This window comes from Cherax quadricarinatus, chromosome 1 (assembly GCF_038502225.1).
Source record: "Cherax quadricarinatus isolate ZL_2023a chromosome 1, ASM3850222v1, whole genome shotgun sequence".
NCBI lineage: Eukaryota > Metazoa > Arthropoda > Malacostraca > Decapoda > Parastacidae > Cherax > Cherax quadricarinatus.
The window spans coordinates 23,060,559-23,077,873 of record NC_091292.1 but is presented as its reverse complement, the minus strand read 5'-3'; the positions used below and the strand labels follow the sequence as shown (position 1 = coordinate 23,077,873).

The 17,315-nt window shown below is 39.8% G+C and overlaps 1 protein-coding gene across 1 annotated transcript; it reads left to right on the top strand.

Moving 5' to 3' along the window:
- Nucleotides 1-2,395: 2,395 nt before the first annotated feature.
- On the top strand, nt 2,396-15,640 carry LOC128690439 (dynein axonemal heavy chain 2-like). The gene is made up of 4 exons (XM_053779120.2): nt 2,396-6,214; nt 7,200-12,307; nt 12,509-14,694; nt 15,375-15,640. The coding sequence occupies exons 1-4, from the start codon at nt 2,396-2,398 to the stop codon at nt 15,503-15,505; spliced, it is 11,244 nt and encodes a 3,747-aa protein (XP_053635095.2). The 3' UTR covers nt 15,506-15,640.
- The last annotated feature ends 1,675 nt before the right edge of the window (nt 15,641-17,315 follow it).

Below are 17,315 nucleotides of genomic sequence, written 5' to 3'. Positions count from 1 at the left end.
GTTATATACTACTGTTAAGGCGACAGACAGAATGAGTTTGAGATAATCAGTCCCTTAGCCAAGAGTCGATGTGATCAGTCCATCAATCTTTTCAAGATGTTCTTCATTTTACTTCATTATGCGAGCTTTCACTGTTTGTCCCCAGCTCCTGAAGAACCAGTCGTGGCTGCCATACTATCCTCGCCTGGACTCCATCTACGAGCGGTGGGGGCGGACGGTTGCGCTGCTGAAGGGAGTCGTGTCCAACATGTATGCTGCGTGGAACGCTTCACTTGAGCCCAACCCTTCCAGGCGGCTCATGGAACCTATCTTCAGGTGGCGGCCTGGACCCGTCCAGACACTACAAGACAACTTTGATATGTAAGTTTTCTTGTGAGAGGTGCAATGAATTTGTGGTAGATTTAGGTAATAATTTATTGTAATATTAATGGCAGTAGGCAACTGCAGGAGGTAATAAATACGGTTAACTGCAATAGTTAAAAGCAATAGTTTATTGAAAAGTAATAGAATTAGCTAATATTAGTAGATAATAGTTGTAGTACTTGAGTACATGATAGCAATAAATAATAGCAGTAGTTAACAGCAGTGTTTATTTCGTTTTGTGGCAAATAGGACCAGTAGCAAAGTTTTTATAACTAGATTTGTAATTGTAATCACGTTGGTAATTATTATCAAGGTCAGAGCGCACAATTTTTTAGGAAAAGAGGTACCAAAAGGTATCGTCGTACACATTTGTAGGCGTAAAAGAAGACAAAGAGAACAATCACTAGCTCGAAACAGACAGGTAAAAATATTGGGAGACAGCAGGTGGGTAAAAAGGTATAGAAATTAACACGTTCCTATTTGGTGGTATTATATTTCTCCGGAGAAAAGAAAAAAAATCCTGATGAGAGACTTGCTTATATGATGTCACATGACCGAAGCTTTCTGCTGGCCTACTCATTCGTCCCGTAAAAAAAATAAATCTATTATCGATGTTATATTTTACCCTTTTCGAACCTTCCAAGAACTGAAGGATCACATTCTAAAGTCCTAAGATAAAAGTGCACGTGTAACTCGCTCATTTACTGATATGCAAAACTACAAGCTGGCATCTCTGTTCGCTTTAATGTGTTCAGATATTCAAATATTGTTTGTTAGCACTGCACTGTTTAATAAGATCATTTAACACATGCTTAACTGCCACAACTTCGTCCTTACTGTATATCTATGACGCCAACCTAAGCAAATGTCGATTTTTTTCCCTATGACTCAGGTCTCAAAAAAACGACAGTGACACTACTACGTAAAGTTGTAAACAATGGTTTTGTAATATATTAAATTTCTGTGTTTTGATGTTGGTTCCGAATTTTTTATTCCCTCATAAAAAGTTTCACTTTATGAATAACCTTACATTACATGGCCTACACTGGCGATATTTATACACATATAACATTGAAAAGGACCCCTCATAGGAGGTACTTTGGTGTCGGTAAGATGATCTTCATTCAAAGAACCGGTCTTATCCTTCCCTTCCTTGGATCGAATCTGAACACCTCCCAACCCCCTAGGGTTGTATGACCCATACGGGCTATCGTTTTTCCCCCTGATTAAAAATATGTACCATATTAATAGTGTTAATAAATGTTAAAAAAAATTTAAATTTAGTTAGCTATCATTAACATAATGTAACTAAAACGGCGCTAAAATAGAAAATTAAGTTAATAATTTTATTACCAAATTAACATTGCTGTTAGAAAGACAGTTCAGTGACTATGTGCTGACACAGGCAGCTCTTCAAGAACCTGGAGGAGGCAGCAGCGTGGAAGGCTATGGGCTTTGATGTTCCCGAGAGCCTCAACTCCATCTTCGTAGATAACAACGTCTACATGGCCATGAGGAAGCAGGTGATGCATACACATTTGCGTGAAAATTTAAATTATCAGGATGTTGGTTAATACAAATGAGTCATACTTAGATTTAAAAAAAAATACTCGTAATTACTGTTTTAATTGTATTTTTCTTGAGTTACTGCTTTGTGGCATAGGTTATTCTAATGGTACGAAGTAGGATAGCAATGAAACTACCGAAGATTAAATGACACAACATCGTTGCTGGAACAAATTCACAAATAACTCATAAATTGAATGTGCAACTTGATGACGTTTTGGTCTGTCGTAGACCATTAACAAATCACTTTTGACTTAGTAATGATCCAGGACGGACTAAAAAGTCGTGTAGTGTTGTTTTCAATTTGTAAGTTAGTTGTGATTAAAACAAAATATTAGTGTGGGTAATATCGTAACTGAATATGGTAACGGTAATAGTGTGATGTGTTTCTAAGCTGCATAACACAGTGGACTTTGCCTTTCTGCTTTATCAGGTATCTGAATGTGCTGATGGCTTCAACACTTTCATGACGAGGATGTCTCGTGACGAGGCGCAAATGTTTGAGTTCCAAATACAGAAGACGGTTAAGGCCTTCTTTCCTGGACTTTCCATCGTTAGCTGGAAGGATCGGCAGCAGACGGGGGCCCTCCTGGTCAGGTGCAGCGCCATAGTACGTGCCGTGCAAGAGCAAGTGACTCAATATTTAAATGTCAATCAGAATCTCTCAAATATTCTCATGAAAACTAAGGAATTGGCCCTGTATGTCAATGACGGTGAAAAGGTCTATGAAAATGACGGTTTCCAGGAAGACCTAATTCAACAGCTCGACATCACGATTACCAAAGTGAGAAGTGAGTTTTTACAAATGGAAGAAATAATGGATTCCCTGTATAAGAAGCTCATAAACAGATCCATCGTTAAGTCTGAGGAAGCGTGGCTTGCATATGTGTTAAGAATTGACTATCTTTTCTTGGACTGCCAGAAAGAAATTCTTAGGAAGTCTTTGTTATCATTTGAGGGAATGCTGATGGGATCCAGAAGTTGCCCCACGGAACAACTCACTCCAGTCTTCAAGCTTTCCATAAGCCTCACGAACTCCAAAATTGTTTGCAAGCCCTCAGTGAACCGTGTGTTGAAAGTTGTGACTTCCCTTCAAACTCAGTTTTCCGAGAGTCTGGGTAAAATACCATGTCTTCTAAGGCGATTTGCTCTTGAAAAGGCAAAAGCTCATGACCATTTGAAAACTCTCGAAGACGAACTGTGTAATAAACTACAAAAAAAGCTGTCAACCGAATTCCAGATGCAAGTGGATAATTTGAAAGAGAAACTAGAACAGTGGCAAGAATACCGCGATCTATGGGAAGTAAACAGAGAAGAATTTTTCGAACATTATCTCAAGAGTGCCAATTCTGTCTATGTATTTGAGACGGATATTATGACTTTTGAGAAGAAATTAAGAGAAATCGAAAATGTTGACGACCACTTGAAAGTGGGAACATTCTATATCAGTTCTGAAAAACTGAAGAAGCAACTTATTAAACTTTGTAAATCTTGGATATGTGAGTTTGAAAACAATCTTTACAAAAGAGCTTCAAATAAGTTAGATTTTTTTTATAATTATAACAAGGAAACAAGAGTCTTGCTCAAAAGTAATCCACAAGACATCCCTTCTCTCATTTCTTCCGCTGAAGAATGCCTCTTAGCAAAAGAGCAATTGACAAATTGCAGAAATGAGTTCTGCCCTGTCAGGGAGGAATTTGAGGTATTGAAAAAGTATCATTATAAAATTCCGTCAAATGTAAATAAACGTTTGTCTCAACTTGAAAGTGAGTGGGACACTGTGGGAACAGCGTTGACGAACAAGATACTTGAGCTAAACATAGCTCTAGATACCTACAGGAAAGCATACACTGAACGATCAGAATTAGTCATTGAAGAAGTTGAAAGCCTCAAGATCCAATTCAAGCAAATGCTGCCAACAAGATTTGACAAAACTATTCCAGAGGCAAAGGAAAATATTAAAAATTTAAAAGATATGATGACAAACATTATCAACAAGCTGGTTGTTAATGAGACTCTGAAATTAATGTCATTGCCACAGATTGAGTTCCCAGAGCTCCCAGCCTTTCAGCATAATCTTGAATCCGCAGAGAAAATGTGGTCACTTTTAGAGGAGTGGCAGAAAACCTGGGACACTTGGGCAGCCATAGTTGTTTGGGAAGTAAGTGTTGTGGCACTTCAGGATATGTTATCTACGTATGGTCAAAAAATAAGAGCAATACAGCCTTTCGCAGCTTTTGCAAAAGGAGACATTGAAGACACGTCTGCTCTTGGAGACAGCAAGTGGGAGTTGAAAGAGGAAATATTAACTAGAGTAGAGTTATGCAAGCTTTTGGTTCCTCTTACACTAAATCTACAAAATGCTAATCTAAAAGATCATCACTGGTGTCAGATTAAGTCGCTTGTCAAGACTGAATTTGATCAAAATTCCGAAGAATTCACTCTTTGCTTCCTCCAGAAGCTTAACTTAACATCGTACAAAAAAGAAATGTCTGCTATCATAATAGATTCAACAGAGGAAACCAAAATTGTTAATGAAATCCAAGATATAAAGCATATCGCCTCGCAGATAACTCTGAGCCTCAAGCCCATTGCCTCCATGGGTGTGTCTGTGGTTGAGTCAACGCTGGAAGCCAACTCAAGCATTGCAGGGCTGAACATGAGGCTACAGATATTGTCTGTCTCACACCATGCTAAGCCCTATTTTGAAGACATTGAAGACATCCGCTGCATTCTCACGTCCATGATACTATTCCTGGAAAATATAGAGGAGTTGCAGAAGAAATGGGCCACTTGGGAGCCTTTCTTCCACGTTATGGACGTGAGGCTTCATCTAATACATGCCACAGCCATCTTTGATTCCCTCAATGAAAGGTGGCAGAAGTTATCTACACTCATGACGTCAGAACACTTCCTCAAAGCTGTGGCTCTTCAGGAAGACCTCCAAGAAGAAATAAAGTTAATGTCTGGAGAATTTAATAATATGGCTCAACATGTGAAACCTTATCTTCAGGACCGAAAAGAACAATATTCCCGGTTTTGGCTATTGTCTGAAGACGACCTTGTTGCAGCCATATCTACTGTCCTCGATGGAGAACATGCCAAGAAATTTCTTTCAAAATTATTTACTAATATAGCTAGAATAAAGCAGGAGAAGAATAGCCAATTAGGCGCACTGGAAATTATTGGAGTGTATTCAAAAGAAGGAGAATTTCTCGAGCTAAATTCTTACGTTCCGATTATCGGTTCTTTTGACACATGGCTCAAGAACCTTTCTTCTGGCATAGAATCAACACTTAAAGACAATGTGAGGCAATGCAGAAACAGCATGAAATCTGCAGCGATGAAAGTGGATGATATTGTGAAGCTCTGGCCTCTTCAAGTCGCTGTTATCGCCTTTGTCATGCATTGGACAGTGGAAATAAGTCGAGCTTTGGCTAAATTCAAAGGTCATCTAAATTCAGACCAGCTTCAAGTTCTTAAAAGGAAGGTGAGGGACTCTCAACTAAGATTGGATGGATGTCTGCAGGGAAATTTACCCAAGTTAGTGCGAGAAAAAATTCGCCTGTTTTATCTTACAGTCCTGCACATAAGAGACTTCCTTACATCGGCATCCGAGAGTAGGAAAGGTCTGACGAGTGAGAGCGAGATGCTCATGAGGTACACATGGGACAAAGATTCCGATAACATGCTACTGCAGATCGGCACCTTTGACTTTGCTTACTCCTGGGAGTATCAAGGATTATGGTCATTTGTGTCAATAACTCCTTCCATGACGCGCAACATTTTAAACCTGGCAAGAGTACTTTCTCAGGGTGTGGCTATTGGTATGCTGGGTGCTTATGGCTATGGAAAAACAGAGACGATTAGGATGATGGGACAGCTTCTGGGACGCCACTTCGTTACAGTATCCTGCACTGCCTCTCTCACTACCGTTCAGCTAGTACAGTATCTTCTGGGTACCAGCCAGTCCCACAGTTGGTTACTTCTCGAAAATGCCCACCGCCTCAACCTCGATGTTGCTTCTGCTTTCAGCGAGATGCTGCGTGTGATCCAAGATGCACAGCGAGCAGTAGCAACTACAGGAGGAGCTAAGACTGGTGTTGTGAGAGGCAGCAAGTTGCAGCAGACACCAATCAAAATCCTGGAGGGAGTAAGGGTTACTTTGTCGCCTCAGTCAGCTGTGCTGTTAGAGATGGAGCCTAGCCACCCTTCCTCTCTCAAGGTTATGGACATACTCAAACAACAGTGCAAACCTGTGGTTGTGTTTTCTCCAGATATACAAGTGAGTAATTCGATTACCAAATCTTGCCCTCATCATTTCTCATTATTTTTTCTTTATGTCGTTATGTATTTTTCCTTACAGTGATCTAAAATAAATTCAGTAATGTCATTCATAATATAAAGTAATATTACTATAATAACTCTTTCTGAAAAGCATTAAACAACAGGGCTGATTTTTTATGAAAGATTTAACGCAGAAATAAACGAATCCACCATATGATGGCCAAACCAATTAATATCTTTATGGATACATTTAAATTCACACACACACACACACACACACACACACACACATATATATATATATATATATATATATATATATATAGTTCCTTGACAATGTGAGTAGTCACGAAATCGCTTGGAATTTCACTACTCTTTCACAGTGGTTGTTTTGCATATTTTAAAATCACCTGTTTACTGTGATCTTATATATATATATATATATATATATATATATATATATATATATATATATATATATATATATATATATATATATATATATATATATACATATATATATATATATATATATATATATATATATATATATATATATATATATATATATATATATATATATATATATATATATATATATATATATATATATATATATATATATATATATATATATATATATATATATATATATATATATATATATATATATATATATATATATATATATATATATATATATATATATATATATATATATATATATATATATATATTATATATATATATATATATATATATATATATATATATATATATATAGAGAGAGAGAGAGAGATATATATATATATATATATAGAGAGAGAGAGATAAAGAGAGAGAGAGAGCAAGCAATCATTGTGACAATGTTTCGCCTCTAGTACACTTTGACTAAATCTTAATGAAGCTTTACAAAAAGCATAAAAGCTCTTAATATACATTTTACTCTGTCCTGTATCTGACAAGTATACATTTGCATGCAGATGATCACAGAATGCATGATGCTGGTGGAAGGGTTTAAGGAGTTCCGGAGTCTGTCAGTGAAAGTGAGCGAGGCTGTGGAGAGCCTAGCTACGGCCCTTCCCACCCGTTACCGCTGGCAGCTGGGAACCAAGAGCGCCGCTATCATCGTCACTCTTGCTAAGGATATCATGAAGAGATTCCCTGAAATCGACGAAATAGATACCATTCCTCTTGCCCTGAGAGAATACCTGATTCCGCAACTAAAAGAGAGTGATTTGCCTACATTTAAGGAAGTGTTTAGACTTCTTTTCCCCGAATTCGACGCTGCATCTCCCACCAATGAAGTGTTGAAAGAAGCTGTAATTAGAGAAATGAAGGAGAATGATCTTATTGTCAAAGATAATTTTATCGATAAAATACTTCAGTTACATGATGCTATATCAAAAAATCAAATAATTCTTCTGTTTGGAAATTCTGGTTCTGGAAAATCAACTTCCTTAAGGTTACTGGAAAGTACTTTCAACAGACTTAACGACGAAGGAAATGCAAGCTTCAAGGTTACCAAGACGGACGTACTTAATCCTCTGGTACTTGAGCATGATTTCCTGTACGGTCCCAACGAGGAGGTGGCAGTCAAGACAAGTGAGGGTTACCTACCACATGTATTGAGGAGGCTCCACCGGTCAAGTCTTACCTCTGAGAGCTGGCTCATATTCGAAGGACCTCAAGGACATCCTTGGCTCAGTAGCTTCTTCCTTCACTTGCATTTCACAAACAACAATTTCCTCACTGGCCATCGACAAACAATCTCACTGCCAAGTAACTTGAAGATTATTCTTGAGATCTCTGGAGTCCTGAGCCACCTCTCCCCGGCGGACTTGGCCTCCTGCTACGCTGTATACTTTCCCCCTCAACCTCAACTCTGGGAGGATATCATTCAGAGCTGGCGAGGAACTATCACAAATAACAGAATTTCAAGAGCTCTACAGACCCTGATAAAGAAGAATCTTCCCAATTTTATAAATATACTAGACTCTGAAACTATTACAAAACCATCTATGATTATGAAAGCTAAGGCTTTTGTGGCTATTATGAGATCTCTTATGGAGACTGAGCTGGCTGATGCTGATCCAGAGGACTGGGTAACTAGGCTATCGCCAGCTTTCATCTTTAGCATAATTTGGTCTTTTGGGGCTGACATCTCTTCTGCAGAAGCTGCAGAATTTGAAGAAGTAGTGACCAGGATGATCGAGGATGTGCCAGAGGGAGGCATTTACGACTACTATGTAGATATAACTACTGGACACTTTGCCCCTTGGAACAAGCTCTCACCTAATTTAGAGGACCTTCATGTTCCAGTGTTTGACTCTAGTATTGTTCCAACGGACAGAATCATTAAGTACACAAAGATGACCCAAATGTTAATGGCTGAAGGCATTCCTGTTCTTCTGAAAGGTGTTCCTGGGTCAGGGAAAAGTACCATTATCAACGTGTTGAGTCAGACACCTGATCCCACGAGACAGATAACTGTTATGAGCCAAACAGCATGTACTAGACCTAATGACATTCAGAGTGCAATTGAAAACAGTCTCATTAAGCAGGGTAAAAACGTTCTTGCCTGTAAAAATACAAGATTACATTTGCTGATTGATGATCTTCATTGCAGTGATGGAGATGTCCATTTGCATGAAGTTTTAGCAACAGTAAAGTTCACTACAAACAATCGAAAATTATACAGCTGTGAGAGTAATTCTTTTCTTAAAATTCCCGAGTTGTGCTACATGTTTACTTTTCAAGCAAGAGACTGTGACTTTGGCCAAGAAAAAACCCAAGAGATTAAAGAAAACATTGATACATATTGGGCGGAATCTTTCCATGTTCTGACAATGCCAGATTTTGAGAATGCTGAATTAGAATCTATTTTTGGCAAGCTGTATGACAAAACTCTTGGACATTTTGAGCAGGAGGTGAAATGCTTAAAGTCTGTGATAGCTGAAGGAATTATTTACCTTTATCGGCGAATGGGGGAAAAGAGTCAGGTCAAGTGTGGTGATCATCTACCTCTGATCCATCATCCTAGACAAATAGTCTCGGTATTAAAAGGCCTTCAACTGGCAGATGAAGAAACCCAGGATCGAGACAACTTCTTGAAACATTTTACTCACGAGTGTTATAGAGTATTCCATGATTTAGGAGTTGTACCTTCTTCCGACTTTGATAACCTAATGAAAGAAGTTCTATCAGAATATCTCTGCATAAGCCTTGACGTCATTTGTGATGATCCCAGTGTGTTTCTCCTCACTCGACTTGGTAACGACGACAACTTTTACGAAGACTCAGATCTGGAGAAGCTTAGGCCTATTCTGCACAAGGCTGGGCAAAGTCTCATTGGTAGAAATAAAATGTTTGCAATCCATGACAGCCTTATACACCACACTGTTCGACTTCTGAGAATTTTAGGGATACGAAGTGCTCGGGAGGAGAATTCTGGGAGGGGCGCAAACTCTCTGCCAGCACTAGAGAATATAGGAGGTCACCTCGTTCTGGTGGGGCCCCAGGGTTGTGGCAAGAAAACCTGTGCGCGCCTCGCGTCCTCAGTGGCTGGCTACAAGATCTACGATGTTATTGGAACCGAAATTGAAGCAAAAATAAAATCCAAAAATATATTAACAGATTTAAAGCTGAGAATACCTGTTCTTGCTATCATTGACTGGAATATTGTAGAGAATGTGCGGAATCTGAAATTTTTGAACGATTTGCTTGTAGAGCAGCAATATACAGAGAAGGCAAGCGAGTGGCAAGCTTACCTTAAAGTTTGCATATGTGTTCCTTCCCTGGAAGAAGCCCATGAGATTCTGAAATACTTACCAGCAGTATCCGTTTTCTTTAGCGTTGACACTTTCCACGAATGGTGTATGGCAGACCTTCACAGCATTGGCAAGCAAATTATTTTAGAAAATCTGGGAGAAAACCTCACGGAGATGAAGGTACAATCTGTAGCAGAAATAATGGCCATTATACACTGCGACACTGGTTCAAATCCTTCTGCAAGATTCTTAGAATTTTTGACAATGTTCCTGCAAGTGCATGACAAATTGTTCAGTGATATTATTAAGGATAAGGAAAGACTTAAGACAAGCATTGTAAAGTTTGAAGACACTCAGAAGCGAGTGTTAGAGCTGTCCAACCAGCTGGAGGAGCAGCGAGCTCAAGTTACCTACATACAGCAATCATGCGGAGGTGTTGTTCTCAAGATGAGGAACATCAAGTCTGAGCAGGGGAGGCTGGAGAAGGACCTGGCCAAGAATGCTGTGCTCTTGAAGAGACAGAAGGACGAGTCAACTAGAATAGGAGAACTTATAAGCCGTGACCTCACTGCTCCTAAGCTGGAAATGAAAGCCATTCATCGCAAGTTAGATCGTATAACAAAAGCAGAATTTGAAATTTTGAAAAGTCTTGGGAGGCCACCAAAATGTGTCGAATTAGTATTCGATGCTGTATTAATGACACTTGGATTAGACCCATCGTGGAACGAAGCCAAAAAGCAAATGGCGAATGGATTAAATTTTATTTCCTCCATTAGAAAAATTTCTGTTGAGGACACAAGCGAAAAAAATTTACTGAAAATCCAGTCGTACCTGAAAATGGAAGAATTAAATATTGACAAAGTTACAGAAGAATCTTTTACATGTGCAACTTTCCTGAACTGGCTACACTCATTTGAAAAGTACGTCAGGGTGTACAAGGACTACCATCCTTTGAAAGTTCAGGCAGACATCATTGGCAGGGACATTGAAGCAACGGAAGAAGCTATTAAGCAATACGAACAAGATCTGGCTGGGTTCGGAATGGAGCATCAAATCCTTATGGCACAGCTGAAGGAAAAGGAACAGCAACTGGAGGCTGCTGAAGAGGAGATGAAGGTTTTGGAGGGAAGAATACAACTCGCCCAGAAGGTTATGGCACAACTGGGAGAAAACAAGATACACTGGGAGGAATCTCTGTCTCACTGTAGCGTAAAGCTCCGCAATATATTTGGTGATGCAGTATTAGCTGCAGGTTTTGTGACATATATTGGAGAATTTACTTACAATGAACGACAGAGGGTCATTAAAGACTGGCAAAATAAGATGGATGAAATGTGCATTTTTTACACCAAAGAAAGAAATGTTTTGGATATTTTGGCTCCGTTGGAGTCTCGGGTAAAGTGGCACGAGGAATGCCTACCTATAGATATATTTTCCCTGGAGAATGCTGCTGTCATCTGTAACTCCAGGCTCCCTCAGCTCATCCTGGATCCCCACTGCGTACTAGAAAAGTGGATCCGCAAATGGAAGGATTCAGTGGAAGTTGATCTTAATAAAAATGATTATATCGTCGAACTTGAGGATATTATGAAGAAAGGGATAACGTGTGTCTTAATACAAGAAGAGCTCTCGCTGCCTATTCACATTCTTCAAATTCTTAAAATGGAGCTGGCGAGATCCGATGATCAAATAAATAAAAATATCATTCAAGTCGGCGAGAAAAAGATAAATGTTCACGATAATTTTAAGCTTGTAATATTATTAAAAGAGCGAGAAACTCGTATCAGTAATAATATCAAAACTTTGGTTAATGTAGTGAACATGGAGAGTCAGCAGGAAGGTCTGGAGATTCTCCTGACGGATAGAGTGGCCTCTCACTGTCAGCCCGACCTGGCAGAGGCTTTGAAGAAGAGTGAGTGGGACTTGCTCGACCGACAGAAGCAACTCTCAGAGCAGGAAGAGACAATCAGGAATCTTATGTCCCGTTTCGATGACGATGTTTTGGAGGAGAGTGCCTTGATGGAAATGCTTCAGGCTGCGTGTGCAAAAGCAGCCGAGGCGAAAAAGAAATGTCTTGACCTCCGTAAAACGCTTGATTTAGCCAGGGATGGAAATAACACTTATAGGAAAATAGCAGAACTGATGACGCGACTATACTTAATTGTGGAACGCTTTCCCCGCCTGCAGCCATCCCTCACGATAGGAATAGAACGTTTCAGCAGCCTCATCATCAACGATATGCAACCTCAGAGCTTCTCTTTCTCATGGGGAAGGATGCTGGAGAGTAACACAGTCATTAAAATGCTCCAGTCTTTATACAGGTCAGTGACTTCTGCCATAGTAATGTAACAATGCATCAGCACCATCTTAAGAAGGCAACGTCCTACTAAATGGCTGATTTCATGGGAAAAATTCACAAAAGCAACCTATTTTATCCAGATTTTGTTATTTTTTAAGAAATATTTTTTAGTATCCTGAATTATTGTTACGTTATCTTACTAATATTTTCTTATTGCTTTCAGGCACCTACAGGAGCAGGTGAGCCGGATATCCCTGGTGACAGTGGGACTCATACTGGCGATGTGGTATGAATGTCACCTCGGAATGTTGACGCCACAGTTTTGCTCTCTCCTGTACACACCGCTGATACTCCAGGCAGGTCCTCCGTACACTCCTGTAGACTTGCGATCTCGCCTCAACCCTGGGTGCCACACCTCTCCCACACAGTTTTCAGAGCCCAAACTATCAACAACATCGCGTCCTAAGTGGCTCACTGAGCGGCAGTGGGTTCATGTGCTGACTCTGTCATCTACAGAGCCGTTTTGTGACCTGCCCGACCATATGATAACCTACGAAAATTTGTGGCGTGTGTGGTACATCACTGAACAGCCCGAGACAATAACGCTTCCCAAGAAAATGGAAAGGAAAATACGTGGCTTCGCTAAGCTTATTCTCATCAAGTGCTTGAGGTCAGACCGTCTGGATGAAGCAGCCATGTTATACGTTCAGCGAGTTCTAAAACAAGAGGCAAGTGAGGCCACAGCTAAGGCTCTCCTTTCTGTTGCAAGCAAAGGTATCGCCTCTGAACCTATTATTGTGTACAGCTCAGAGCCACTGGACGTGGAGTACATCCTGCAACAAGTGCAGCCACTCTGTCATCCTGTTTTGACATCTGATCCAGAGTCACTGGACGTCTTGACTCTTGGCCAAGGCAGGGAGGAGACTCTCAGCTTGCGGCTCAAGCGTTGTGTTCAGAAAGGTTACTGGTTTCTCCTCAAAAAGAACACAGAGGCTGCCTCGTGTATTAACTGTCTGAACGAACTTCTTAAGGATGACTTGATAAAAACAGCAAATAAACGATTTCAGGTATGGATGTACTTTAACAATGATGATGAACTGCCAGTTAGTCTAATGACTTCCTGTCATAAAGTATTTTTATGTTTACCATCAACAATCAAAGAGTCTCTTCGGCATTTGTATGAACTCGTCGGAGAGAGTCGCCTGTCAGCTTATAACAATGAGTGGAGCAAGTGGTGCCTTCTTAGTCTTGCTCTTTTCCACATTGCCTTCGTGACACGCCAGACACTGGAGAACAACAGCACTCCTGTTGCTCAGACACTGGGAGACACTCAGTGGGAGGAGGCAGAGAATTTACTGCGAACTCTGATGAGCGGTAGTTCTGCTCCAAACAGCAGCATCCTTTCATCTCTCACATCTGGCATCTCTGATATATATGTCTCGGGAGCACTGACTGAGGAAAGTCACAGTGTTCTCTCCCTACTCTTGCATGTCTACCTAGCTTCTGAAGCTATAGAAAATGTTCCAGGAAGAGTCTCGTCTCTTACTCACTTCGCAGTGCCGAAGGCCACCTCTCTGGAGGATCACTTTGCACAGATGGAGTTCATCTACCTGGCTCAAAATGTCTCTCTGACCGGTGTGGCACCAATGGTTATCCTAAAGAACCAAAGGGATGAAGCCAGGGATATCAGCATTGCTCTGCAAACTATCAATGAAAATCCAAGATTCGCCCAGTACATTCAAGAAATTGATTGGTCAAAACGTTTCAGTACGAAAAAATATAAGAAAATTAAAAATATAAAAGTTCATAGACCTTTTCAGTCAGTTCTAAAGCAAGAGCTAGACGAGTTTATAAAAACGTCGGAAAATGTAGCTACAAAGCTTAAAGTTTGCACTGGCCTAAATACTTTATTAGACGTATTGGAGGCCAGTGTGCCAGACCTAGACATTACACATGAAGATGATAAGCTACAAAAGATTGTAGTTAAATTAGAAAGACTGAAAGCAAGAGGTAACTTCCTATATAATATGATTAGCAGAGCTGAACCACCACGGACCATACGACTAGGTCTGCTGAGGGAACCTGCAGCAATGTGGGCGGCGGCAGCCCGCAGCTGCTGGGGTGAGCTGCAGGCGGCAGGGTTAGAGGTAGTGGTGGCCACCAAAGCGCTGTGTACCAGCCTGGCTGCTAAAGGAGGTGAAGCTGAAGGAAAAGCTGTGAGTGAGGAGGACGAGAGCACGACGCTGGTACTGGAGAAGCTGGTGTTACTTGGGGCCCTGTGGGACCCAGCCTCCGAGGAAGTCATGACAGAGGAGCTGGGATCCAGTATCCCAACTTCCAGCACTATCGACCTCAGTGTCATGCAGTACACGCCAAGGGTCAAGAAGATGATCAAGAAATCGGGCAGAGGTGAGAACTGTCATGCTCAAACATTGTTAAACATGTAAATAAGTCACTGGCACAGAAAGGGGATATTTATTTCAGAAACGTATCGCTCACTGCGAGTTTTGTCATTCCAATCATTGAACTGACAGAGCTCGGAGTGAAACGACTCCCTAACAAATATTCTAGTGTTGTGTTTTGTTTATTAACTTGTAGGGCCTTGACAGGATGGAAAGAAATGATATAAAATACTGACACGATGAACAAAGAGACAAATGCGGTATAATGAGATCCTTTGTTGACAACGTTCCGCCCACACAGTGGACTTTATCAAGTCAAAGATAAAGCTGACTTCTTGAGTAGATTAATGGCAAGATTAACAATTATATGGCTGTTCACCCTGTCAATATTCAACCAAGAAGTCAATTTCTACATACCTCACCTGACTCTTCATGTCACTACGTTCACCATGTATGTGCACATCCTCTCTCCCCATGTTGATCTGTGTGTGACTTGTTAAAGCCTACTGTGTGGGCGGAACGTTGTCAATAAATAATCATATATTGTATTAGCACCCTCACATCTTGACAAGATGAGAAGGTGCAAAACGAGGATGTCAAACTATCCTTAGATTTTAACACATGTTTTCAGATGTATCTCGGACGATCTGCTCCCAAAATCACTAATATTTCCGCTTTTCCTTTCAGTTCACCGGACGCCTGTACACGTCAATGTTGACGCCATGGCTCCACCTCTCTTCTGGGTCCACCTGCCTCTCTCAGCTTCCATCACCAGCCACACCTGCCTCCTCAGCGGGGTCCGTCTGCTCACAAACTGACGTACGCTGGGAAAAGGAATTCCAGTTGGCACCTCCTACGTAACTGAAGTTCAGTGGCAGAACGATGGGCTGACTAACCAAAATCACCAGCTTGCTGTGTTGTATTTCGTGGTCAAGTGCGCATCAGTCCCTAGAAACATGTCGATATTCCTCCTCCTCCTCCTCCTCCTCCTCCTCCTCCTCTCCCGCTGCTCACGACAGAGATATATTTTCAAATAAATTACTTTAAATTGATGCACTACATAACGAAAATAAAAGTAAACAGTACCTAGTATGTAGAACACCATTTACAGAGTGCATAATACCTGTTACAGAGTGCATAACACTTGTTTCAGGGTGCATAACACCTGTTTCAGAGTGCATAACACCTGTTTCAGAGTGCATAACACCTGTTACGGAGTGTGAAGAAGGTGTGTAGAACACATGGTGCACAATGTATCGGTAGGAGAGCTGAAGAAACACCATTTAGTAATAATATAATGAGAGGTCATTAGGGTTGTTCTTTTCGTCTTATCGCACGGGAAGTCATAGTTTATAAAACAGGGATGTTAGTAAACTATCAGCTCTTCGGCGTCGTGGTTTATCATGGACAGAAGCTGCCGATATGATGGAGGGATGACCAACACTGGTTTGTTTATCTCATCTGACATTTCTCGTGGTTTTCCTAATGTGGTATTGCAATATCTATTATGCACTGCAGTTTGTGCATTATTATATCGTCTTGCATAATTGAGTCTTGATGATGGTAATGAATTTATCACCGAAACGCTGATGTAATTCCAAAAAAAAGCTTTATGAAGATCTCAGTCTTTTCTCACCTGCCAAAAATTATGAACTCTCAGTATAAACTTAGTATATGTTATTTGACCCGGTACGGGTGGAAACATTAGTCTGTTTCTTTAAGGCGCCTACTGTCCATGTTCAACTATCAGTAAAATAGGTACTTGGGTATTAGCCGACTGGTATGAGTTGCATCCTGGGGCAAAATTGATCTAATTTGCATCAAATGCTCTGCATAATAAAGGGCTTTCTGTATAGTAGTATGTCAGTGATGTCAACTAGGCCTGTATACCTTGTGCATGTACTTGTAGAAGTAAAGATTATTATTATTATTATTATTATTATTATTATATATATATATATAAATATATATATATATATATATATATATATAGATATATATATATATATATATATATATATATATATATATATATATATATATATATATATATATATATATATATATATATATATATACATATACATATATACATGCAATAAGATCACAGTAAACAGGTGATTTCAGAATATGCAAAACAACCACTGTGAAAGAATAGAGAAATTCCAAGCGCTTTCTTGACTACTCACATTATCAAGGATGCTTTACTTTCATAGTTCCTTGATAATGTGAGTAGTCACGAAAGCGCTTGGAATTTCTCTATTCTTTCACAGTGGTTGTTTTGCACACACACACACACACACACACACACATATATACATACACACATATATATATATATATATATATATATATATATATATATATATATATATATATATATATAAATATATATATAAATATATATATATATACATATATATATTTGTGACCACAAGCGAGTGGTATTTAATCAATAACAACACTGCGACCAGTCAAGGCCTCAAACCCATGTCGTTTTGGCCTTCCTCATTGTATGCGAAAATCACATGACGCTCTAACCCACAGGACCACCAAATCCTACAAGAATCAAGCACCCAGCAGAGCTAGGTGTTTTACCTTGATCCGAGGACATAAGGTGGTATGGGT